The following is a 25988-nucleotide window of genomic DNA, read 5'->3' as shown; positions in this document are numbered from 1 at the left end:
GTTTGGAGAGAGCAATGAGAGCTCCAAATATTTTTTTTGGTCAGATGAAAGATCTTGGAATGCGAACATGAGATTTAATAGCGGAGTGACACTTTTGATAGCGTATGCTACAATAGGCCTAAACAAACTTGTAGACATCAACGCGAGATCCCGATGGAAAATCGATATTGTTTCCTTGTGTGCTAAACCGGAGCCTGATCCCCATCATGCTTGAAGCTGGCGCAGAAATGGAATCAAAAGAAAATATGGTTGGAACACTGCTGTTCGCAGTTCACTTGCACGATCCTGGCTCTGTGAAGACGCTGTTGCGATATGGTGCTCTTGCCAACACGCAAGATAGCTCAGAGCAAACAGGAGCCTTCCAGCTTGATTGATTCAAAGATCAATTCTTTGCACACACATGGCGTCGATACCAATCACCAGGACTCCTTGGGTCGCACGGAATTCATGGCTGCAGCGGCACCCGAAGAGCCACAAAGTAAAAGTATCTTTCGGGTCTTGCTATCCAAGCATCCAGAATCTTGCTTTGAAAATCAAAATAAAGACACAGCGCACTCTTTGGCCGTAGCTTCTCAATCGACAGGGAAAGTTGATCTTCTCTTGAAACACGGCGTCACTGTGACTGACAAGGTGGAAGTGAATGAGCCGCAGCCATTTCTTAACGCGATATTCAATAACGGTGTTGCTACTGTGAGATGTTTCTTTGATCGTGGGTCTCTTGTGGATTTGAGCAATAACTTCGGTCAAAGAGCGCTCGTAATGGCCCAAGACTCGCCGAAGGTGATTCAGCTCTTGTGGAAGCGCGCTGAGCCATCCCGGTCATCGTCAGGGGTCGTGATACTCGGTAGGAAGAGAAGATTAGGCATCGGGAATCCTCATATAGACCGGGTCGATGAATAGGACAGATGTCCTCCTGTTAGTTTATCCCAATTTACATCCATGCAAGAGCCTCCAAAACAAGACATTGAGATTTCAAAAGTCTAGCATATCATACAACCAAAGGATTTATTTTACATAGTAGTATTCAAACACCCTTCTTAATAGCCCAGAAATAATTCCCCCAATCTTCAGATCCAGGAACGATCTTCCACCCAAGCCCAGGGACATAAACAGTCCCAACACACTTCCACTGCATGCCCTCAAGATCCGCCGGCCCCCCACGCTTAACCCCTGTATCAGCAGCCCGCATCAACCCTTCCTGGGCCCAAGCCTTCAGCTCCGGCGGGTTGACAAACTTGCTCCACTCGTGCGTACCGCGAGGAACAACACCGATCGGCCACGGCGCCTCAGCAATAACTTGGTTCAAGATCCAAGATGGGAACGTGCGTGCAATTGTAGATCCAATCAGCCAGCCACCTGGTTTCAGGGCCCGAAGACAATTCGCCAGGAACGCTTGTGGTGTTGTGTTTGTAGGATCGATGTGTTCAATGACTTCAAAGAGCGTGACGACATCGAATTGCGCGGGCTTCTCTGGCGTCGAGCTGGAGAGAACGTCTTCCAGCGTTGTGTTTAGGTATCGGAACTTGCCAGTGCGCAGGTGCGAGTCGACTGTTGGATCCATGCGTCCGTGTTCACGGGCGATTTGGACAAGTGCTGTCGAGGGTTCGACAGCTGTCATTGAGGCTGCGCGCGTGGGTGTCGGGGATGGCGCAGAGGGGTCGAGGGGGATTGTTCGCGCAAGCGATTCGGCAAAGATGCCGCCACCGCAGCCAATATCGAGGTAGTGGAGGTTTGCGGTGTTGGACGTTGGGTCTTGGATTGCTGGGGGCGGGCTGTCTGCAAGGCAGGTTGCGATGAATTCGTGGCGGAGAGGGTTGAACAGGTGGAGGATTCGAGACGGGCCCATTGGGTCCCACCATGAGCTGGCGAGAGCAGAAAAGTGGGAGAGTTCATCGGGGGAGACCGAAGATGTTGAGTGCCAGCGTGACGTTGAGGGTTTGCATGGCTTGGTTGAGGGCAGAGGGGGGATCTGGCGGAGGCATGATGATGGCCGTGTCGCGGTTCTTGTTGCGCGGAGGGCACGGAGAGGCAGGGAGCAGGTGCGGAGAGATGCCATGGTGATATATGACGGAGAGATTCACCTCAGAATAGGTGGTATGGGGTATGAAGGCCCCCGGGTATGTTTTGGATCGCTCAGATGAGCTATGCGAAGGTGAGTTGACCTACGAATTTAATTACAGTCAGTATAGTTCTTCCTTTCTTCAAAAGACGGCGCAAATAGATGAGACCTACAGAAAGTATCAGCGCATCTCCAATTGCCGTTGATGTCTATTGGAGTTAGAAGGAAGAAAGTTGAAGCTATCCACATCGACGAATCTCCGAGCCGAGACAAACACGCCAAGGCCGTTTGACGGGCCGATCACATCCGCGTCACTATGTTCAGTCCAAAATACAGGATGTTACACAAGCCATCCCAAATTTCAATGTTGATAGATTTGAGTGGAGTATTGGCAGCGCCGCGTTGCAGTTTTCTACACTAATCAGGTATCTTGCAGCGCAGGTCCTGTCGCAGATTATGTACATTGCGACAGAAAAAGTGATCTATATAAACTCAAACGCCAATGGTATCATGGTCAAGTCAAAACAGGTCGTGCAAATACAAAGAATCATGGTGGCAAATCAGAAAAGCTCAAGGCAAAAGACGTTCTTGAAAATCGAGTTCTCCTTGAGACACTGCAGTCAGGTGAGACAAGGAGTCAGGATGTTCCCCATCCATCTCACCCATTTGGTGACCATTTCGACCGGAAGCTGGCATGTCCCAGCCTTGCTCACCAGCCCATGAAGTGAACTGGTCAGACATTGGCGCACCGAGTGTTGGAAGGAAATTGCCCATAGTGATGGTGCAGTCAAGTCCTAGTACCGTCTTGCAACGTTCCAAGAGTGATGGAAAGAGGTATGAAGGTGAGCCCCGAATCAGCGAGAGTGTGTGCAAAATACCCCAAAGAAGCTCCCTGGGATCAACAGATGACTGGGTCAGACGGTGCATAGATTTAGAGCCTAAGGAACGCGTCACGTCGGCGACCGAGGAACCCATGTCGAATAACTTTTGCTCCTAAGATTCTTTATTAGCAGGTTGATGGTGCAACTGTTGAAGAAGGCATACCATGCCGATGCCATGCGCATCAACCGCCCCTTGAGATGCACTTCCGATTACGCTCATAACAGCTTTGCCAACAAGTACTGGCAGATGGAACGGCAACACCCCATCATCTCGTGCGCCAGGCTGTGTGGCATGGCTTATGGATAACTTCCACATCATTGCCTGTAACCACTGCTGCGTGATTAGGATATCCACTTGTTGAATTTCAAGGACCCCATCCAGCGTAATCGGCTTGGAGAGGCTTGATTGGATCGCCGACGTGGGTGGTTTCTCCAAGAGCCCGTCACCACCTCCGGCAGATAACCAGTCATACAGATTGGAAGTGAGTTTCTCGAAGATATTGATCAAGTTGATAAATCCGTAGGCTAAAATTGGGTCTTCAGAGCAGAGAACTTGCGGTTTGTGGATGGTACTGCGGAGCACGACTGGCTTGGATTGCTGCAGCGCATACCCTCTGTAGAATGAATCAGCATCGATAATAAAGAGATGACAGGGATACCCACCTTTCCGTGATGAAAAGCAACCAGAACACGCGCCGCCTCTCCTCGGCATCCTCCACATCACTACCCGCATATGTTGACTCCCGTTGAAGACCCAATGTGAACGCCATGGAGGTAGCCTGACAGAGGTAAAACCAAGCATGACTCTGCTTATCCATGTTTCCATATGAAGCAAACAGGAAGAAAGAGGTCAAGAGTGTCTCAATGCTTATATCCTCCACAATATCACACTCCTGTCGCGCTCGCACGGCTTCGGCTAACAGCTTTTCGCCAGAGACCAAAGAGTGACCATCACCTAGGCTTTGAAGACGAACATGCTCCGGTACCGGAGTAGCACCATCTAACTTGAGTTGAATATGTGTTGCTGCGCATAAAGAGGCCAAAAATGCGTATCTTTGCGGAGAGAGTCGTTCAGGCTGCTGACTGTCCAATCGTAGTTCATCTCCGCGCACAACAGGCATAATCGGAAATAAATACTTCAAGTAGACGTTGACATGCGCCAACAGTATTTGCGGCGACAGACGGCGAGCATGAGGAAATATCCGACCATTTGCCGATTCCACCGTAGATTCTGTCGAGTCCGGCGAAGATACTAGTTCCGGTGGCAGGAGTTGAGAGAGGGTATCCGATAAATCATGCGACGCATAGAGTGCATCGTTGACCGTAAATGCCGGCGACGTAGGTGAACTGAACCCATAGTTAGACTCGGTATAGCTTTGTTTTCGTGCATTTTCGTTTCGGTTTGACAGTGGGTGAACAGGCGCCAGTGGGTAAAGCGTTCGAAATTTGGGGCCTTTACGCCGGAGCACGTCGCTATACGAGCAGGACAGCAACAAGCGTTGGCATTTGTCGCAAGGCAGTTCACGCGAACATTTGATCTTGCGTCGGCGACAGTTGTCACATGCCTGTTTCAAGGACGGATTGGACGGCGGTGCAAGGTCCATGGTGGGTGAGTGTCAAGGTGAAGTAACGTAGTGCATGATAGGGGTAATTTTCTTGAGTTGATGTAAAAACGATAGAAATTTAAAACAGAAAATAAAGAGTATCTGGGGAAGCGCGGGGCCGGTTGAGACCCCGCAAAAGGCCCCTGCACACGATGAGATGAGGCCCTGATACTGGGGGCTTCTATAGCTCCTCTACGGTTCCGGTGAGATCCATGGGATTCGTGCCTAACGACTACGTATGCCATGGGTAAATTTCCTGCATATTTCATGTTACAGGAGCTAAACTATTGTATTTGAGCCAATTATAGGAGCGTGCCAAGTGGGCTTTTCCAAATGTCCAATCATTTCTAAATATAATGCGCTGTGGGTAGCTTAGCCACTCTACCAAATCGCCCATCTGGCATCGGGCCCCTGTCTATCAACCAGGGGGACAAGGGGTCAACGCCAGAGCAAAGCACTCGGCTACACTGACATCGGCAAGACTCGAGGCCGACAAAAGGCGCGGGGAGCGGGGCATTGCGCGATTTTTTCTGGATTACCGATTAATCCTGGCCATGCTAGCGCCCACCTAACTACGCTAGACCTCGAGCCGTCTCCGCAGTTTTCAACGGGGTCTCTCTTTTCGGAGGTTGGCATCCAATCAGGACACCAACCCGGCCGCTGAAGGCGTCCAGGTTGACACCCATCAGGCTTGGAATAAGATGCCGAGATTGCTTACCCTCGGGAAGCCGAGGATGCCAGAATCACCCCATCCGCCATCCTCAGCGACAAAGAAATCAGGCCTTCTTCACCCGGTGGGACCGTCGGAGTCTGCCACTCCTTGCTTCAGACCCAAGAATAGAACTCCCAAGAAACTGCCGAGGTTTCTGCGAGCGGGTTCCCCGGTATTCCCCAGAGGCCGGTTTTGCGTCCCCGGATTGCCTCATAGGAGTCCGAGTACCTTGACATTGCATCACTTACATTACTTTCCCTCAGTGGTATCAGCTAGAGAGAAAACACTCACCGGTGAAGCCACTTCCGGGAGCCTTGCAAACCTTAGGCCACCCCCGCTTTCCCCGGGTTAATGTTTGCATAACCCTTAGTGCTAGACATCTAGGGAGGGTTCACGATTTCCCCTACCCTCGCACAATCATTCAGAGATACCGCTGTTGCCTGTAAAATCGTTTAATCTTGATCATCACTACCCGACCGTGTCTTATATGAAGACTGGCTCCACTGTTCACTCGGCATGCAAAAAATGTGCAGTGAAGGGGCTCGGGCATTTATCGGGCGATCGGCCAATCGCCGCCCTAGATTCCTCCTTCTTCATAACACTCACCGCGCGAGGTGGATGAACTCTCATCCTCTGCTGGAGCTGCACTCACTGGGTCGAGCTTCTTTTCTTGGCTGAGAGAAACTCGTCTTAGCCAGTCTCGGTGTAGCACAGACTGAAAGTGGCAGGGACCTTGGCGATCGCCCCCCGCAATCCCAGACTCATCGAGGCTCACCCACCCCGCAAGAATTATTCAGCCACTTAGTATCCGAGGAATGTGACGCTGTCTCCAGCGCGTCTCCGCCGAACACGGGGATTCAGCGGATATTCTGAAGCGCGTTGTCCATCGGGATACCATCGGTGGTCTATCTTCGGGAAAACTGTTCTGCAGTGCTACGACTGCATCGGCTTGTTTTTCAAGACTATAAGAACGGTGGACGGGACTCGATGCTCTAGTCGTATCTTCCGCACATTTGATCACCATGGTTGGCTTTGTGGATCTCTTGGTCGGCGCCTGCCTTCTCCCGGCAGTCTATGGCGCAAGTTCGACGCCTTCGCCAAGCGCCACCACTAGCTCCGCTTATCACCAATTCAGTCTCCCTGCCTCTGCTGACACGGGAGCGAACTTGATCGCTAACATCGATGACCCCGAGGCTATCAATGCTCAATCCGCCTGTCCTGGATATAAGGCGTCTAATGTGCAAAATACAACTAGCGGGGTCACGGCGACCTTGCAGCTGGCTGGTCAGGCTTGCAATGCCTATGGAACGGATATCGAGTCTCTGGACCTGACGGTCGAGTACCTTGCAAAAGATCGCTTGAACATTTTGATAACCCCCAGTCATGTTGATGATTCTAACGTCTCTTGGTACCACCTCGACGAGCATGTTGTGCCTCGTCCCTTGGCAGACAAGAGGGGTGCCTCGGACGTCAACAACGATCTCGAATTCACATGGTCTAATGACCCTTCTTTCAGTTTCACGGTGAGCCGCAAAGACACTGGCGATGTGCTCTTTGACACCGTTGGCTCTGTCTTGGTGTACCAAAACCAGTTTATTGAATTTGTCACTGCTCTTCCCGATAACTATAACCTGTATGGTCTCGGAGAGCATATTCAGCAGCTGCGCCTTCTGCCAAATGCCTCGCTGACCGTCTATAACGCCGATGCTGCGGACCCAATCAATAGGTAAGTCTTTGAGCTATCGATAGACTCCGCGCTAGCGTTGAAACTGACATTTATCACTCTAGTAACATATATGGAACTCATCCATTCTACCTGGATACACGTTACTACGAGACCGATGATCAAGGAAACATGACTCCCGTTTCGAGTGATGATGCGGATCCCACCAAGGACTATGTCTCCTACTCGCACGGTGTTTTCCTGCGCAATGCCCATGGCCAGGAAATTCTCACTGGAGCTCAGAACCTCACCTGGCGCACACTAGGTGGTAGCATTGACCTGACCTTCTATGCTGGTCCAACCCAGCCTGAGGTAACGATGAACTACCAGAAAAGTACCATTGGTCTGCCTGCTATGCAGCAGTATTTCACCTTTGGCTACCACCAGTGTCGCTGGGGTTACTCCAACTGGTCCATGGTCGAGGATGTCGTAGCAAACTTTGAAAAGTTCGAAATTCCTCTCGAGAATATTTGGTAAGTCTGGAAAAAAAATTCCTGTCTCAACCCCCTGTGGAACGAAACTGATGAGCCGATAGGAACGACATTGATTACATGAAGACTTGGCGTGACTTCGACAATGATCCCATTCGTTTCTCTTACGGCGAGGGACGAGAATTCCTGGAGAAGCTGCACAAGAGTGGCCGTCACTATATCCCTATCGTCGACTCTGCTCTGTATATTCCTAACCCGCACAATGCGTCTGATGCGTGAGTCCTCCTCATGCCGCCTCTAAGGCAATCTGCTGACCCAATTTTAGCTATGATACCTATACCCGTGGTGCGAAGGACGACGTCTTCATCAAGAACCCCGATGGAAGCACTTACATCGGTGCTGTCTGGCCTGGATACACCGTATTTCCTGACTGGCACAACCCGAAAACTGGCGCCTTTTGGGCGAACGAGATTGTCACTTGGCACGACAAGATTCCCTTTGATGGTATCTGGATTGATATGAGCGAAGTGTCATCCTTCTGTGTCGGAAGCTGCGGGTCTCACAACCTTAGTCTCAACCCCATCATGGGCACCACTCTTCCTGGAACTCCTGGAAATTTGGTTTTTGAATACCCGGAAGGGTTCGAGATTACCAACGCAACCGAGGCGGCTTCTGCTTCAGCGGCATCGTCAAGCCAAGCTGCTGCTACTGCTGCCAGCTCGTCATCCTCTCAGGATTATCTGCGCACGACTCCTACTCCTGGTGTGCGTGATATCAACCACCCTCCGTATGTCATCAACCACGTCCAGACTGGCCATGACCTCGCTGTGCACGCCGTGTCTCCGAATGCAACACATTCGGATGGGGTTCAAGAATACGATGTGCACAACCTCTTTGGCACCCAGATCCTCAACGCCACTTATCATGGTCTGCTTGCTGTCACCCCTGAGAAGCGGCCATTCATAATTGGACGCTCGACTTTTGCTGGCTCTGGAAAATGGGCAGGCCACTGGGGCGGCGATAACTACTCCAAGTGGGCGTACATGTTCTTCTCCATCCCCCAGGCTCTGTCTTTCTCCCTGTTTGGTGTACCTATGTTCGGTGTCGACACTTGTGGCTTCAACGACAACACCGACGAGGAACTCTGCAACCGTTGGATGCAGCTGTCTGCATTCTTCCCCTTCTACCGAAACCACAACACCCTCGGCGCCATCTCTCAAGAGCCGTACCAGTGGGAGTCTGTCATCGATTCCTCAAAGACCGCTATGAAGATCCGTTACGCTATTCTGCCGTACATATACACTCTCTTCCACCTGGCACACACCACCGGATCGACTGTCATGCGCGCACTGGCTTGGGAATTCCCGCAAGATCCCTCACTCGCCGCAGTCGACACCCAGTTCCTCCTCGGTCCCTCGATTATGGTGGTTCCAGTCCTCGAGCCCCAGGTTGATACTGTCAAGGGCGTCTTCCCAGGCGTGAAGCAGGGTGAAGTCTGGTATGATTGGTACACCCAGACTGCCGTCGATGCCGAGCCCGGCGTGAATACCACCATCCCCGCTCCTTTGGGCCATATCCCCGTCTTTGTTCGTGGTGGAAGTGTCCTACCTATGCAAGAACCTGCTCTCACCACCCGAGACGCCCGGAACACCCCGTGGTCCCTTCTTACCTCGCTCAGCGGCAAGGGTACTGCTTCTGGCCAGCTCTACCTCGACGACGGCGTGAGCGTCTCGCCTGACACTACTCTCGATGTCGAGTTCCACGCAACCAACTCCAGCCTTAGTGCGATGGCTTCTGGTAACTGGAAGGAGACCAATCCGCTTTCGAAGGTTACTGTCTTGGGTGTGTCTCAGAAGCCTCACAGCGTGACTTTCAACGGCAAGGCTATCCCCGCGTCGGCCGTGCAGTACAATTCTACTTCGCACGTCTTGTCGGTGGGCGATCTACAGAATGCTACTTCTGAGGGAGCATTTAGTAAAAACTGGGTTCTAAAGTGGTAACTAAGATTACGAAGAGAAAGTGACGAGTGATATGTAGGGCACCAAATAATTTGACTACCAATGACAAAGATTCCTTCCAAGGCAAGAGACAGCATAGATTACACATGTAGATAGATAGCATGCAAGCTGAGAGGCATCATCCAAGTTCAAACCAAATCCAGAACTTCCCCCTCAATCTCCACTTCCATTACGTTCCTGCCTCACCACGGATTTCGATCCTGAGCAAACCAGCCCGAGGCCGAATGAAGACCTTGGAATCTTCGGGAGTCGGAACCTAACCTCAGACCGTTACGCCCGACGGTTCATTATGTGCTGGTTTTAAGATATGTGACGCGGTCCTTGAAACGAGACTAGAAATTAGAAAGTAGCTAGTGCTTACCACGTAAACCCGATTCCCGAACATTCCTTAATTTCTTCAACTATCAAAACAATATCCACAACTTACCTCAATAAACTTGAAGAGTAAGCAGAAACTTGATTTTGTTTCTTTCGATGGCCCATGCCACTGTTAAGAAAAAATCCAGCGAAACATACCAGGAAACTGATCATTCTCAGCCCCCAAACCTACACCAGTCATACCAGCCCCTGAACCTGTTGCAACCCCGTAGCCACCCTGACAATCTAAAGTCCACTTCATCGCAAATTGTGATTTGTCTGTGGTATTTCCGATGGAATACTATTACAAGTGTTTGGTGGTACCCACCGTCTCATCGGAATGGCGAACCGGATGGCGATAGTGATCCACGCGAATCACGGCATCCTCTCACGAGTTTTTATATGTAGTCGACTTTCCTTTTTTTTTCTATAAAGTAGACCGATTTTGAAGAGCGGATATCTTCATCTGAATTTGATTTAAACTTTCTCCCTTACCTTGACCGTGACTTAGCACGAGCATTCACTGGAGATTCGCGTCAATCTTTACTGTCATTCATTTACCTGGTTCGTTCACTTTAATTATGCTCCGAACGTCTCAAGTTCTGTATTGATTGCTTTGTACAGCCTGTCTCTTGAGTCCAGTCTGGATATAATCACGAACTGCCATCCTCGTACGTTCGTGTCATTCTTTTGAGAATCTTTTCTTTCGATAAAGCACGATGTTTTTCTCACGTCTTGCGCTGCTAGCTGGTCTAATTAGATCGGCCGTTGCTGCTACCCCGGCGGAATGGCGGTCGCAGTCAATTTATTTCATGCTTACGGATCGATTTGCGAGGACGGATGGGTCGATTAGTGCTGAGTGTAATACTGGGGATAGGGTAGGAACCTCGTTGATGGACCATGGACAAAGTGAAAGGCTAATATGGCTTCAAGTTGTACTGTGGTGGTACCTGGAAAGGTATTGAGAAGAAGGTAATTTCAATCCGCTGATTTTGGCGAGAGATCTGCATGCTGATGGGTTTACAGCTTGATTACATCCAAGGAATGGGATTCACTGCCGTCTGGATTACCCCTGTCACCGGCCAGATCCCAGGCGACACCGGCTACGGCCATGCCTATCACGGGTATTGGCAGCAAGATATGTGAGTGACGCCCAGGTTTATTGATACAACAGGACTGATCAGATTGCAGTTACTCTCTGAACTCACACTACGGTACAGCCGATGACCTCAAGTCGCTAGCTTCCGCTTTGCACAAGCGTGGCATGTACCTTATGGTCGATGTAGTGGCCAACCATATGGTGTGTCTTCAACGTCTGAGAGGATATCAATGGCACTAATTGTAACCAGGGCTTCAACGGTGCCGGCACCGACATTAACTACAAGGACTTTCACCCTTTCAATTCGATTGCAGACTTCCACTCTTACTGCGAGGTCAATGACTACGCAAATCAGACAAACGTTGAAAAATGTTGGCTTGGCGACACAACTGTCGCACTGGCTGATCTCAACACGGAGTCCAAAAGCGTGCAGAAGATCTGGTACAGCTGGATTCACAATCTTGTCAAGGACTACTCCAGTATGACTTTCACTCGATCTCTTAAAATTTATATCTAACCCAGTAAATAGTCGACGGTCTTCGTGTCGATACTGTTAGACACGTTCAAAAGAGCTTTTGGCCAGCCTACAACAAGGCCGCTGGAGTTTACTGCGTCGGCGAGGTATTCGAAAATGATGTGGACTATACTTGCGGCTACCAGGATGTCATGGATGGTATTCTCAATTACCCGATGTGAGTTTCCGACCACATGCCAATTGTACACAATATTTAACGGCTTGTAGGTACTATCCCCTCCTTGCAGCCTTCAAGTCCACAAGTGGAAGTATGAGTGATCTCTACAATATGATCAACACTGTGAAATCCACCTGCAAGGACTCGACTCTTATGGGATCCTTCATCGAGAATCACGACAATGCTCGGTTTGCTTCGTATACCAAGGACATATCTCTCGCCAAGAATGCAGCCGCATTCACGATCATGGCGGACGGTATCCCGATCATCTACGCCGGCCAAGAGCAGCATTACAGCGGTGGTAGCGATCCCTCTAATCGTGAGGCAACTTGGCTTTCTGGCTACAACGAAAACAGCGAGCTGTACAAGCTCATTGCCAAGGCAAATGCCGTGCGTTCGTGGGCCATTTTCAAGGACCTTAACTATATTACTTACAAGGTGAGTCTTCGGCCTTTCCATTTTCCAAGCCCTTGATTTATGGATTTTTCAATAGAATTACCCAATCTACAAAGACGAAAATACTCTTGCCATGCGCAAGGGCTACAACGGGAACCAGACCATTACTGTTCTCTCTAATTTGGGTGAGAACGGAAGCGAGTACACACTATCGCTGCCAAATACCGGATACTCGGCTGGTATGAAGTTGACGGAGATCTTCACTTGCAAGAATATCACTGTTGATAAGAGTGGCAATGTGCCTGTTCCCATGGCTTTTGGACGGCCGAGGATTTTATATCCAACTTCGTTGCTAAAGGGGTCGATGGTTGGATGCTAGATTGTCTAATCTTCTGGCTGAACATTTGGTAATTGCACTTGGAGATGAAACTTTAATGTTGGCTTCTAGTCCGGTATTAAGTATTACTTGATTCCACTTTACATAAGTTTCACGTGTTGTGGTGGATATTCTGCCTCTTGTTACTGTTTCTCATTTTGAAATAATATGCATTTAAAATTTGGCAAAGAATCAAAAGGACACCTCCCAGGACAACTAGTAACTGATTATCATTTTTCAATGTTGACAAGAAAGTAACAATGAGTTTTCTGGGGCAACCCATCGACTCGGTTTTCAGCTAGTGAAAAGAGCACATTTCGACGGCAAAATGTGCCAGGTTCATGAAAGCAGAAAACCCACGGAACGGTAGACACGAAAAATTCGATTGGGTTCAGCGATCCAAGCTATTGGTAAAGTGGGATCCTCTCTCCAGCTGGCTGAACAGCCTATACCGTTGTTTGGAGCACCCACATATATTTGGACACACGTGTGGGACTGACTAGTGGCGGTCCACAGACTGATCTAGATGCGGTATTCGATCTTCTCGCAATTGCCGAGCATCGGCAAAGTTCAAGCTGAACTTAATTCTAGATCTGTGGCACAGCAGGAAATCCTTTAAGAGACTGATACTAGCTTGCAGATCTCATTGTTTTTGCCGCGGTTCAGCTGAAGTGGGTACAGATGGGTAGCTTGAGAAAAGTTGATGTATTCGGCCTCAGTTACAGTTGCCGAGGCTCAAGGCCTACTGGCACTTGCTTCAGATGAGCCTATGGCGGAATAGTCCTCATTTAAACTAAGGGCGGCGGGAGCATGGACTTTGCATTCACTTCAACTTGATCTCACGAAGAAACGGTCAGCGTGGCAGGAGATGATTTAGAATCTCGGCCCGGTCCGATAACTCAGAATGGAGCCTGGAAAACAAGGCATAAGTTTCTGAGAACCTTTCTTTACCTAGACAATCAAGTGAAATCGGCATAGAATCCCTTACTTAGGTCTCCCAAATGCGACCTGCTTGATAATAAAATTTGCGGTGGTAATGAAGCGGCCGTATCACGACCCGTCGGCCAGCCGAGCTAGATAGCGCAATTTCTTCAACGAACAAAGCTCATATGGTTTCATCGAAACTGATATCCTTGCTTTTGTGCATTGCATATCTCAATTCTCAGATTTTGCGGAAGATCCGCAACTTCTTCCCCGATCAAGTGCCTAGATCACAAGGTAACATAACGACATCATAACTTAGAGTGGCAACCGTATCGCCAGCATTGCAATCAAGGCGCACAGTAGATGCCACAGCGCAAGACCTGTGCATCCAGAGTTTGATTTTACTTTTCCGTAGAATATCAAGGTGATTAAATCGATGCATCTCAAAATAAAACCGAAGAACTCATTATCCAAATCTTTCATTACCCGTTCGCCGTAAACCGTATCCGATATCCCCCATTTCTCAACAGCAAACTTGAAGCTCCCTCCTCAAAAGTCATGAATCATCCTTGGTACCAAGGCCACAGGCATTGACCCACCAGTAGGGTGCGTAGGTGGCTGGAACATAGTCTGAGCTTGGTAGGTCGGCTGCGGTGGCACATACCCAGCCGGGATAAGGTGATCAAAGCACGCATATCCATCAAGGCTCTCCATAGAACCCGCAGGCATCAGTGTCGACAAATCGATATTCTCCGTGCGTGGCGCCGCGAAGAGATTACTCTTCATGACATCTGCACCAGGGGAAGCCGGGTCCGAAGCTTCTCCATAGCGGCGCTGGACTTCGTTGACGATGTAGGCGATCCGATATGCAATGTGATCGCTGTTCGGAGCGAGGTGCAGAAGGAATGAGCGCACTTGATCAATCAATGGGTCGGAGGGGTTGTAGTCGCATAGTGTCAAAGCAGCATAGCCGAGGATGTAGTACACATTATCTGTTAGACCCGGTGCGGCTGAGAAGCGGGTTTGGAGGGATCGGGAGATGATCAGACGCGCGTTGCTGCATATTTCGGGCGCTAGGCGGTCGGATTCTGGTCGGAGGCGGGTTGCTGTGCGGTGCAGGAGAAGTTGGCTGAACCAGAGGCTTAGTTCGAGTGTTGATGAGCCTTCATTGCCTGTTTTTTTTTGGTTAGAAAGCTGCAAAGAGAGGGGTCCGCGAGGGGCCTTACTAAGAAGATGGGCCCATTCGATCTTCCAACGCTCGATTTCCTCGTATTCGGGCTCGGCGAAACGGAGCCGTTGAGGATCATTTTGGAGCTTCAATGCAATGCGGTAGAGTTGAATCTCTGCAAGGATTCTTCCATCTTCGGAAGTGGCTCTGGGATGATCTAAAATGCGGGTGCAAAGGTCGAGATAATGCGGCTGCACGTTGACCGAACGGCCATAGCCGAGAGCAGAACTGGTTTCCGGTTAACAGAGCCCGTAATCAGCTTGGGGTAGACATACTGTAAATGTGTAAGACAGAATGTGTTCCAGATACGCAGCTGAGAAAGTATCTCATCGCTCAAAATGCTTTTATTAGATGGTTGGTTGAGGAAAGTGAATGAAAGTAAGGCGTGGTTAACTGAGATCCCGCTCAGCAACCAGCCATCCATAAACCCTTCCTTGTGACTGGATGTAGGATATAGGCAAAGAAGGGCTAACGCCTGAAGGCAGTCATTTGACAAGGGTGTTTTTCGCCATAAAGCTTTGGTTACAGCATGTTGCACTTGAAGGGAGATCTCATGGACGGTATTTGAAGGCATGCCTGGCAAATACCGAGAAGCTAACAAGCAGGCAGTGTTGAAAAGAAGTGTATCTGTCCGTTGTATGCCAGATGAAAGATCTATTGAGACCCAAGGGCCAAAATATTCCGCGAAGCTGCTTGCACCATTAGTCAAAATAATTGGCCCAAGGTTGAGTGGATGCGTACAGTTCAATAAGCTTCAAGGAAAGTTTAGCATCTATGATTCCCTGGGAAACGATGTCGCCCAGGAGATCGACATCAGTAGTATAGTTATCTCGCCCATTAAAGCACTCGATCTGCAAATCTCTTATGAGTTGGACCGGCTTGAGTGAAAAAGAGGGCACCTGGCCATGCTCGCTCGGCGAATCATCCAAACTCCTGGCTGCATGCGAGTTAGGGCTACCCGAAGCGTTAGATGACTGATTAGCCATCTGCCGCATCAAGTTTATCATCTCGCCCATGCCGCGTTCCAACGAGACCAGTCGTTCCTCGATCGAGGGAATGGCAGCGTTAGCCTCGGACCATGTCGACACATTGTCCTGAAAGAAACGATCTTGGGTTTCCGGCAATTCACACTCGAGTCTTCCAAAGAGGTTAGCGTCATGTACAGCCGGTTGAGGGGCCTAGCCGTATGGTTCCCATTCTTGGGGTCATCGGCGCCTCCCGGATACAATGAAAAGTGGGAGTTCTTGACATCCTGACTCTCCCCGGGACAAATATTGAAGGTAGTACTAACCTGAGTGAAAGGCAGCGACGACAAGCATGGCCGCGTGGATCCAGGTCGCACCGGGTCTTCAGCTTGCGACATGTATTGCAGGCAGTCATAGACCGGCGGATTCGTCCTCTAGGCCGGGCATCCTGGCCGACCGAATCAATCCGGTTGCCATCATCGATGGCACCAATACTCTTTGTCTCCCAGGACATGTTGCTATGGGTGGGCTCGGTGCGCGTCATGACGATCGGGTGAGAATGGGATTATGTTCTAGGCAATCATTCATTCGGAGAACCCGAAAAGTGAATAGGGGAAGGCTGAAGAGTAAGTAGGAAGAAGCAGGAAGGAGAGATCAACGGATGGACCCTTTCTAGCCAAGTTTCAAATCCACGGAGATCATTGAGGGCCAGGTGGAGAGGGCAAGGCTTATAACAGATAGGAGAGCAAGACCTAATAGCCAATTGCGACAAGCCGCTGCTTAGTGACGATATCGTTCTCCGCCAGCGTGCGCAGGTACGTGATCCACTTGTAGCGGACCTGGGGTAATCGTAAGGCATCCACCAATCCCACCGTGGTCCAACAGGCTTCTAGAAAGGTAGCGATGACCGTGCCTTGCTGCAGACTTCCTGGAGAAGAGAGGGGTTGATAGTGGCGTATTGGTTACTTTCGCTGACCCCCTGTAGTTAAGCCGATGTGAGCCGTCTAGAAACGTTCCGGGAGGGGTTGGGAAGTGGCACCATTCTGCATCGGTCCTTCGCTAAAATGCTATATTTCCTTATCGTTGGTCTCTCCGTGTCCCTCTTATCTACACTCCATTCACACATCTTTTGTGTAAGAGAAGAGCGGAGACGGGAATCTCCGAACCGCTCTACACAGTTAGCGCTACCGCCTAGGCAATTGGCCAATTCCCTAACCCCTAAAAGCGTGCCACCAGCCCGAAATAATGCGAAGTGGGGTCGATATCATATCATTAGGTGGGTCGTGGATAGGAGCGGAAGTGGAGAGCAAACAAAAGAACAAGAAGGCTCGGGGATATAGGATAGCATGTGCAATTGGCCGGCAGCAATCTGGTCGGCTGAATGGCCTTCTCAGGCTAATCCATGATTGGTGCCAGGGGGTTGAAAGCAATGCGACATTGTAACTTTCTAGACCCGGCTAACACCGGATCTCTACCCGGTTAATTATTGCATGGGCCCCTGTTGGCCTTATCCGTTTAGCGACCAAATTCAATATCGAATCGAGGCGTGCTGCCATCACTAGCACCTATTGACGATTGACGAACTTCAGGGAGAGCACGGTCCAGACACGTTGCCCGAGGGTCTCTTGGCAAGCCCTGGGGAACAGCGTCCCGCCGTCGCCGCCTGGAAATTGCGGATGTTCCTGCACCTCGGGATAAAAGTGATCGACTAAAATTAACACTTTTCGCCCCCGGGTCAATCCAGACTCAATCGTGGTGGATCTAAACCGTCTCGCTACTTAGCTCGAAACGCAAAGCAACGGCCATCATAAAGTCTTTTTTAATCGCGCGGTGCTGAGTGGTTCTGAGTTGAGCTTGCGAGACAAAATAGAATATTCGTCCGAGGTTCGCCTTCTTGGGTTCTCCACAGCTTGGCTCCACTTAATTCCCAGAGACAATATAACCTGGGCTCCAGATGGTTTAGTGCCTGCCCGTTCAAGAGTAGCGCAATGTTGGCTTTCCACCACGGGACCTCGATCGAAGAAGCGGTCAGAATTTCGTGGATGCGGGCGTGGCTTATCAAGACCTTGGTCCTCCTAGATGGCAAATTCCGGGGTAATTCTCCGTCGAACTGAGGTGTAGTGGGCATGAATCGGTGGACACAATGACAGGTTCGCGAGGCAGATCTAGTCTGTGCGCGTTTCCCAAATCTGGCAAGCTAACCTCCATGCACGATTTCATCGACATGATCAACGGGATCAACGGGATCAACGGGGTCTTCTACGTCTAACATAAGGGTATACGATCGAAATACGATCGACAGAACGTGGCTTCTGCCAAGTTTGACCCTGAGGTCTTGTGTTGAACTCAAGCAATGCCTAGTGAGAAGTGACCCGAGACTTGCGCCCGTGTTCTCTTCGTGCTTCGTATCCCAACACCCTTCAAATCTGCAATCCCGAGCTAAGGCCCACTAAAATTTGTGGATACGAGGCGGAGATCTAACCCAGTGCAGAGTGCTCTTTCTCTCTCTCCTGTCAAAGTACGATGGCCGCAAAGAACGGCTGGGACGTTTGAGGAAGGCTACAGCTGGGCGCCGAGTGCGCTTATGCAGGCCATCACTTCCGACAGAAGGTCAATGTGACAGTCCAAGCTCTAGGCATGTCGATCGAGCCAATTATCGTTGAACAACACAGGCACCGTTCCAATCATAGAATGACGTGAAAAGGCGTAGCTCCGTGGTTGGATGAGGCTATATTCCCTGTCTACTTGTTATTGGCGGATAAGATATTTCCCTTTTCGATTTCTGCTTCCACGAGAGTCCGTCAAGCCATCTACTCCGTGGCTGCAGAGGTGCTCACGTTTAAGATGATGAAATGACGACGCATCGCAATCGGCTTCGCAGACCTGTTCCTGTTTAGCCACTGATGGGGCTTTGGATGCAGATAAGAAATGCCGTGCCTAGGCAATGACAAGCGGGCTAACCCGTCCGCCATGGGTGATGTATGTCTCAAAGATAAGAATCTCGGCTTTCGAACAAGATTTAGAGCTTTTATTAAAAATGCCTCATGTTTTCGGGCTTCAATTAGCTGTTAGTGGGGTGGTAGGAGCTTTCACATGTGATAGAAGCCCGAAGGTCTGCTCCAAATCTCCCTTAACGGACAAATATGTTCCGGTGAAGATAAAGATCACAGCTAAGCGCCCGGGAGCTCAACGTGAGAGAAAATCGAAAGAACAAAATAAACCGCCCTCCCACGTCATTGATCATGAGGTTGCCTGATTTCTAAGACTGAGTCGTGTAATTTCTTTGTGACTGAGGTATGATCGATCATACAATCATGCCCGTGTGGAGGCCCTGTGCCCCAAGAACCCTCTAGCGGTCAAGTTCAACTTGCTGAAGCTAAGCATTACAATCTTTCCTCGGCGATACTCACGATTTAGAAAAACAGCAGCCTTGCACTATTAACTCACGCTACCGAGGACCCTTTTCTTGGCTGGCCCACTCATGCCCACCTTAGCAGATTTCGGGCAAGCTTCACTTAAAAATGAAACCGACCACAAAGTCAAACAAATGCAGGGTGTAAACCATAATCCCCACGCAGGTGCCTTTCGTGAGAGCCTACGGGGTTTGAAACATACCCCGTGGATTTCATGGCTATTACTTGGGAATTCAGATGTTTGACGCTGGTGAAAATGTCAGCCCGTGGCCAACTCTATTGAGACCACCCGCCAAAATGGGATTAGATCCGCACCTTGCTTTTTCGGACAAGGCTACCGAACAAGGCTACCGTAATTCTTCGTGCTGAGTTGAGGAAAACGGTCTCGAGTCATGCATGGAAACGACATTTTTAGGCTTAAATAGCTGCTTTCGCGACTACTCGTGCCATTGATCCACAATTTATTGCTTTTCATTTAAGACAGTGGACGTTTTCCGTAGATAGGAAGGCGTGAGGCACAAGCCAAGTTGAACAAATTACGCATCCTGGGATTTATTACAATACGGGCTCTTCTATCATATTCCTTGGCCATATTACTATAGGTCAACCTCGCCTGCCCTCTATCATTCTTCAAAGATCCATTGTAAATTAATCGATTTTAAGAAAGTGCATCCATCCCAGTAAATTACCTTGACTAATATTTTTCCGATCAAGATTCTCTAGTTGCTCATGATATATAATGGCTCCCTCAATTACCGAATCATCCGCAGTTCTGCCGGCGGTATCCAGGGCCCTCTGCAAACGTCAAGTATCACCAAAAATATTTATTTTACATATTTCATGCCCGGAGTTACTTAATTTGCGAGAGTATTGAGTCGGAACTCTAAGTGTATGCAATTAAGATCTACCGACGTCTCTATCCAAGAGAGCACAATTTTCTGTCATGTCCATACCGAAGCATTTGCATTCGTCTGTATCAAATGAACACTACGTAAAACGCAAAGCCTAGAACTAGGCGCTCAAGGGTATTCAGCAAATGAAACCCTTACTCATACAAATGAAGATCTGTTCTTGCTAGAACTTAAAGAAGAGAAGGGATTGAGTTGGGAAGGAAATTTGCAAGCGTTTTCCAACGCGAAAGTACGATCCTTGCAGGCACATTATGCGCATCGACTCGAAGCGAAAGACATTAAGAAGCAGGTGACAGCAAGACTTCGGCAAAGTTTCAGTCGTGGGGTATATATTCTTGATTGGGACATGCGATATCCGATCCGTGCGAAAGAGCGCTCACTGATGGACAATCTAGTACTTATGTTCTTAGATAAAATTTGGTTTATTGGAGGTTGACTTGACAGGCAGACATTATATCTTATAGTTGTATAAATTTCAACGCAAGCATTCGCCAAAGGCATCACTTCTCGACGGATGAGCTGCCGTAATGCCCTGAGCAGTCACAGTTCAACATTTAATCGTAAGTCTACCACCCGTACTCATAAGTCCTACCTAGGGTTTTATGGGAGCACAGCGCATCCCTCCACTTCTTAAACTTCAGTGTGCCGACCTGGTTCGAGTTCATGGTGTGAGGGGTTGCTCCATTTGACTCGTAAGTACAAGTATCCCCGAACGCGGAGATATCTGTCATCTCGGATGGTATACCATTCGACGCCCCTAATTTCGTCTAATCTGACGAGCTGAACCCAGGGCATACATCCATAGACGGTGTGAGCGGATAGAACTCATATCCGTGGTAATCTCGCATATTCTTGTCGTCGTTCTGGTAGTAAACGATGGCCACGCAGCCTTCAGCGCCGCCAGATGGGAGGGGGGCTAGGCTGGTGGGGTTGGCTGTCGCGGCGGTCGTCGTTGTTACGGGGACAGCGGTGCCTACGCCGACAGTCAGGGGAACAGGAGCGCCTTAGATAGCACAGTCATCATAACGGAGAAATTCCAGAGTTCAACGGGCACGAGAGGACATCCAGATGTATCTGGGCTCAAGGAAACTGGTTCCGGTGAGTGTAGTGTGGCATGAGGGGTGCCCCGCGACAGGAAGATGATAGTCGAGGCCCGCCCTGACAGAGGCACTGGACTGCTGGAATTCCGACCTATTAGAAAGCGAATCAAGGTGGTTCGCAGCAGATTCATACTTGGTTTCTGGGCTCGTATTGCGTTTCTGATATGGGATTGGCCCAGCCAGATGCGACGTGTAAGCTTTCTATCTAGTTCGGGTCACCATTCCACACTTGTTCGAAATACCAAGGCCCTTAACTATGTAAGCCGTGGTACGTTTTTTGTGAAAGAAAGCGGTGCACTCACCGACCCCGTTGAATTGGTTGGAAAAGATAATGCGTGGCTGGTGATCCAATAAATTATCTAAAGCTCCTTGCTCAATTCCGACAGGAACTGTTGAGAGGTCTTCTTCCCATTGGGATTTGCCGGGATCAATATCCTAGGCCGAGCCGTCCGCTCAGAGGAAACCAGCTTGTGGAATATAGAGACAGATCGGGGCCTCTGGCAATACACAAGAGGCATCATGCTCGCCATGATCGATCTGTGCCAATTTCGACAAAATCATGCAACTCTGCAAGACATGCTCATGGATTTCATGGAGCTGCACAGCGGAGTACCCTATCCGACAGGCTGGAGCTTGGGTTTCCTGGCATTGATGGTCTGTTCCGCCTTACTGCATATTGGTCATACCCTGTACGCTCGGTGGACACAAAGGCTCGAAGCGCCGCTCGATAACAAGCGGGCGAGTAGAATTTCTTGCCAGGGTCTTGTGTCTTAGATCCAGGTGTTCTTTAATGTACTGAGTCTATTGGGATTTGAGTGCAGGCACGGGCTCCCACGGACAGATGCCTTGCCGGAGCGACGGAAGTCCGGATGTTGGACACCATTGGCGTATTTGATAAAGTGACCCAGCTCATCACACACCGGAATATGGAAGTCCTCATCCTTTTTATCTTGCACTGCTGCCTCATTACACACATTTTCGATGGTCTCAAGAAATATTTGGCGCCATTTATCCGTCACCAGCATTGGCGGAATAATCCCATCCATATGCTCATGAAATATGGTCTTCAGGTCCTCTAATCGCGAGACATTCTCCGTCTCGCGAGCTCGCAGAACAGGGCCTCTGGGAGCGTCATAATTCCAGTCACTCAAGCCCGTAACTCCTAATTCATACCAGTAGGGACGCATAAGACTAAATTTTCCGTCTTCGGTCAACAGACGCATAGCTTCGATCTCATCGACGCAATCCTGGATGAAACACCTATTTGATGATTCCATTCTGGTGCGAAATCGCTCCACGGCCAGACGCATGGTCTCACCAGGGTTAGTGTCTGATTGTGCGCCGCTAGACATGACAAGTGTTGAAGGATGAATTCCAGCGAGAAGAGCAACAAGGAAATGAGGATTTAGCGAGGGCAATTTACACAAGCACAGCCTTCAGACTCAGCGGAGAGCAATGTTGTGTGGCGAGCTTGGGTAATGGTGACCGTTCTGGTTCTCTCCCAGGTAAATTATACTATTCAACACTATCGCTCATTCTTAGTATTTTATTTGATCCCAAGCCCTTCTGTATAAATTGCCAATCTCATCAAACACACACCCAAAACCAAGTTATTAACATCTAGACACGGGGGAGTTTCTGGCTCAGCCAGTGTTTGCTGCGCAAGAGAAACTAGAACCACTCTTCTGATCATGGATAGCTTTTCCGGACACCCACAGGCCCATTCCGCATAGGCAGCCACCAATACCGACAATCAAAAGGTTTAGAATGGTAAGAAATATTTTTCGCGGGGAACTCACGTATCGTCCCCGGTTCAAAAACAGCCAGAAGATGCCACTAAGACCATCTAATATTCAAGTTAGACTTTTTCCGACCTATGAACGGGTATGCGAGTTGACTTACAGGTGAACCAACTTGCAAAGAGGGCAGTCTAGATGATTCTATTAATATGTGTTTCCAAGCTTCGCTGGTCATAAGGGGGCGACTCACGATCAAGCTGAGCAAGTTGTTAAAAACGGGGATGGCCTCGGCAATAATCCAGGCGACGATCCACAGCACCAGGGTGATTCCAACCCAGGATCCAACCGACACAAAACTCCGTTTGTGCATTCGGTCACTACCCCGGAACAACCGCACATAGATGTATTTTGCTGCGACATGGCCATTGATAACACCAGCAATCACAATCTACCAGGTAAAATCAGCTTTACTCGAGAAGACAGGAATTATGTTGGGGGAAATACCGTTGGAATTGCGATTCCATAAGCCACCTTCGCTGTGATAGGGCTAGTGGAACTCAGAGCTGGCGATTTCACTAGGATGCCGATTGCGTCAATATCCATGTAGTCCATTGGCACAATGACATGAGGGCTTACCATCATTGCCTCCATAATAGTAAATGACCACGGCGGCTATGATATACAAACTGGTGTCTGTCGCCTGAAGCATATACAAGGTCTTAGGATAATCAGTAGGCTTTTGCATCTCCGAAATAAAGCCGAAGAAAGCAACATGACCCGCTGTGTGGTGTTAGTATGAGGTCGGATGTATCGTTCCTGTTTCACAGTGGCATAAGAACTCACCATAGGCAAACACAATATTTGTCACAGCCAGAAAACCAGTGGCAGCACTTATCTTCGTGGTCGCGTCCACGTGGCCATCACCGGGGCGTTGTATCGCAATTGCAATCATCGTGATCAACAGGGCACTAGCAGACATATCAGCAAGTTCGGAAGGCCAAGGCGTTTAACCACGACTTACGAAAGGATGCTAATGAAGGCTGTCCCAAGACAATGTCAGCTCGTTCCTTTCTTATCCTTTGCCGCGAACTTACAGGCGAACGAAAACCACGAAACTTTTCGCAGTGTCCGTGGCAATGCGAAGATAAAGGATATAATCAAGCCAACGACACCAAAAACAATAGAGCAAGTGCCATGGTCGGTCAAGGTGTTCATCATCACCGTGAAAGTGAGAATGTGGCTGCCCATGATGAAAACCAGGAAGAGGAGTTGAGCCGTGCCCAGAAATTCACGTCCAAATCGTCCCCAGCCAAATGTTCCAAACATTATCTCTCCAGCATCTCCCATAGAATGGACATGGGGGTACCGAAGCTTGAATTGCCCTATCACGTATCCGGTATATGTGGCCAAGAGTCCCAGTCCCGCTATCAGGATTACCGCTCTAAAAGAATCTCAGTTTCGCATTCACAAGCTTTTTATCGACCGAGGGGAGGTCCAGCTTACGCGACCAGTCCAAGAGTCGCTACGGCCGAGGGTAGTGACAGAATTCCCAAAGAGATTGTCTCCGCAATCATAACTAGTGTGCAAGTATGCGTTAAATTCATCGGATTCTTGAGCGGGGAATTTCGAGGTCAGACACAGGGCCACATACTCATGCCACATTGCCTGCATTGATGCAATTAGCAGGAAGCTCGGTGCATATCCAGGAGCTAAGGTCTTACCACCAGTACAATGTCCGATATTTCACCTCGGCAAACTCTTCGTCCCCGAAAGGGTCCTCATATTCATGACTGACGCCATGGTTCTCTGAGGCACCCAGCGCACGTTCTCGTTTGCTATCTGCTGAGGTGTCGAAGTTTGGACTCTGGTAAGACTGCGCCATTGTGGGCGATGATGTGAGACGATGCGGGGGCGACAGGGCCAGTAGGTCAGACTACCACGGTCGCGTACGTGAGAGCTATAGGTGACACAGTCAAAGAACGAAGGGACACTTGAAGTGATTAACGGATCGGGAAGAAGCAAAAGCAAAAGTGTGTGACGAGTGCGGCTGAGGATTTATTTATTGTGTGAATCACGAGCATTGGGTTTCTTATGCGCACGTTCATCATAGGCAAACCGAAGGAGACCCTTGTCTGCACGCCAGTACCAGTCCGATCACAATGTCACATTCGCTTGCTCATTGCGGGGAGGCCACCCTAATAGGCGGGCCTGACCCATCAACCTTGGAAATAATATCTCGTGGCAAGAGCGAACCATGTGTTATTACCCCGGACTGCGGTCGCATTAGCCAGGGTTGGAGATTACAGCCGACATAAGAGCTATTTGCTAATCAAGCGCTTCAGACAGCCGGTTTGAAAGATGGGCGTACCGATCATGAAAGTTCCAAGAAGACATGGCTTGCGCTAGAGAGCTCCTTTCCCCCTAATGGCGTTTTCAAGCTTGCGCCATACGCCATCCGGAATCCCGAAAATTATAGTGGCCCCAGATTTCCACGAGAGGGATTGATTGTCGAGGACTGTGCTCAGCTGGACCTGTGGCCCCCAAGTGTGAAACTCGTGTCAGCAGGAGCCTTGGCCGTGAGTGGCTGGCATTCGAACCGTAATAGGCTTCCGGCTATTGGCGGGTGTTGCCATAAAGATCTGGGGAAGGTGGAGGTCCGATGTATTCAATTGGTTGCCCAGATGAACGAATATTGTGGCTTTCAATCCTAAGCGCCCTCAACTAGCAACAATTAACATTCAATAGAACCACAAAATATGGATGATGAGATCAGTGTTGGGCGAAGATCGCAAGCCCCTGATGTGACGCAATGCGACTCAACTCGAACGGCCGAGTTAGGGGCGAGTGTACTGGGACCATTCATTATCTGGTGGCTGGTCCAAAATGACCGCCCGACGGACTGCTGAAGAGCAAAGTGCCGAATTAGACGAACTTATCTTCATGCCCTCTCCGGCTTTGAGTCGTACTGTTTACGTGTCTCTACACAGACATCTTCAAAAGCTCCAGGTCTTTCTTTTCGCCCTTGGTGTTGCTGACTTCTGCCACTCGATTTTCATCTGTGTGAGGGGCAGCCAGCCTATCCTATCCGGAAATCAACCTCCTCCCCGCCATTATCATGTCAAATGATCGCTCCTCGAACCCCTTTTTCATCTCTGCCTCCTATGCACGTATCTGCCATGGCTCCATCGGCAACTTCTTCACCAAGCTGACCAATCTGTCGGGCAACTAGCATCGTCGGCTGTCCGTCACCACCATTGAAATATCTGGCTCTCTCACGTAGACCTCCTCTAGATTGATAATCGGGGGCTCTGTCGCGGCGGCTTATCCAGCTCGTTGGCATCCCACGCCTCTAATAAGGAT

At 49.5% G+C, this 25988-nt stretch overlaps 6 protein-coding genes across 6 annotated transcripts; 2 read left to right on the top strand and 4 right to left on the bottom strand.

Moving 5' to 3' along the window:
* Positions 1–1024: 1024 nt before the first annotated feature.
* N7443_009108 (3-demethylubiquinone-9 3-methyltransferase) lies at positions 1025–2056 on the bottom strand (the record flags this gene model as incomplete). The annotated part of the gene is made up of 1 exon (XM_056889164.1): positions 1025–2056. The coding sequence occupies one exon, from the start codon at positions 2054–2056 to the stop codon at positions 1025–1027; it is 1032 nt and encodes a 343-aa protein (XP_056738466.1).
* Positions 2057–2629: 573 nt separating this feature from the next.
* N7443_009107 (putative C6 transcription factor (AmyR)) lies at positions 2630–4544 on the bottom strand (the record flags this gene model as incomplete). The annotated part of the gene is made up of 3 exons (XM_056889163.1): positions 2630–3052; positions 3104–3554; positions 3604–4544. The coding sequence occupies 3 exons, from the start codon at positions 4542–4544 to the stop codon at positions 2630–2632; spliced, it is 1815 nt and encodes a 604-aa protein (XP_056738465.1).
* A 1734-nt stretch (positions 4545–6278) lies between these two features.
* N7443_009106 (glycoside hydrolase family 31 protein) lies at positions 6279–9410 on the top strand (the record flags this gene model as incomplete). The annotated part of the gene is made up of 4 exons (XM_056889162.1): positions 6279–6982; positions 7045–7452; positions 7515–7685; positions 7736–9410. 4 exons carry the CDS (start codon positions 6279–6281, stop codon positions 9408–9410), a joined length of 2958 nt encoding a protein of 985 aa, XP_056738464.1.
* A 1094-nt stretch (positions 9411–10504) lies between these two features.
* On the top strand, positions 10505–12351 carry N7443_009105 (alpha-amylase; the record flags this gene model as incomplete). The annotated part of the gene is made up of 8 exons (XM_056889161.1): positions 10505–10663; positions 10719–10757; positions 10812–10927; positions 10977–11085; positions 11135–11363; positions 11414–11576; positions 11627–12014; positions 12070–12351. The coding sequence occupies 8 exons, from the start codon at positions 10505–10507 to the stop codon at positions 12349–12351; spliced, it is 1485 nt and encodes a 494-aa protein (XP_056738463.1).
* Positions 12352–13821: 1470 nt separating this feature from the next.
* On the bottom strand, positions 13822–16009 carry N7443_009104 (Zn(II)2Cys6 transcription factor domain-containing protein; the record flags this gene model as incomplete). The annotated part of the gene is made up of 5 exons (XM_056889160.1): positions 13822–14444; positions 14499–14728; positions 14776–15189; positions 15242–15637; positions 15792–16009. 5 exons carry the CDS (start codon positions 16007–16009, stop codon positions 13822–13824), a joined length of 1881 nt encoding a protein of 626 aa, XP_056738462.1.
* Positions 16010–20556: 4547 nt separating this feature from the next.
* Positions 20557–24510, bottom strand: N7443_009103 (uncharacterized protein; the record flags this gene model as incomplete). The annotated part of the gene is made up of 14 exons (XM_056889159.1): positions 20557–20792; positions 21192–21324; positions 21729–22233; positions 22606–22735; positions 22792–22819; positions 22879–23076; positions 23133–23203; positions 23265–23408; positions 23472–23596; positions 23650–23668; positions 23723–24069; positions 24132–24204; positions 24280–24293; positions 24350–24510. 14 exons carry the CDS (start codon positions 24508–24510, stop codon positions 20557–20559), a joined length of 2184 nt encoding a protein of 727 aa, XP_056738461.1.
* Positions 24511–25988: the final 1478 nt, after the last annotated feature.

This window comes from Penicillium atrosanguineum (genome assembly GCF_028827265.1).
Source record: "Penicillium atrosanguineum strain IBT 20685 chromosome Unknown utg000007l_segment0_segment0, whole genome shotgun sequence".
NCBI classification, from domain to species: Eukaryota; Fungi; Ascomycota; class Eurotiomycetes; order Eurotiales; family Aspergillaceae; genus Penicillium; species Penicillium atrosanguineum.
This window is presented reverse-complemented; position numbering and strand designations above follow the sequence as displayed.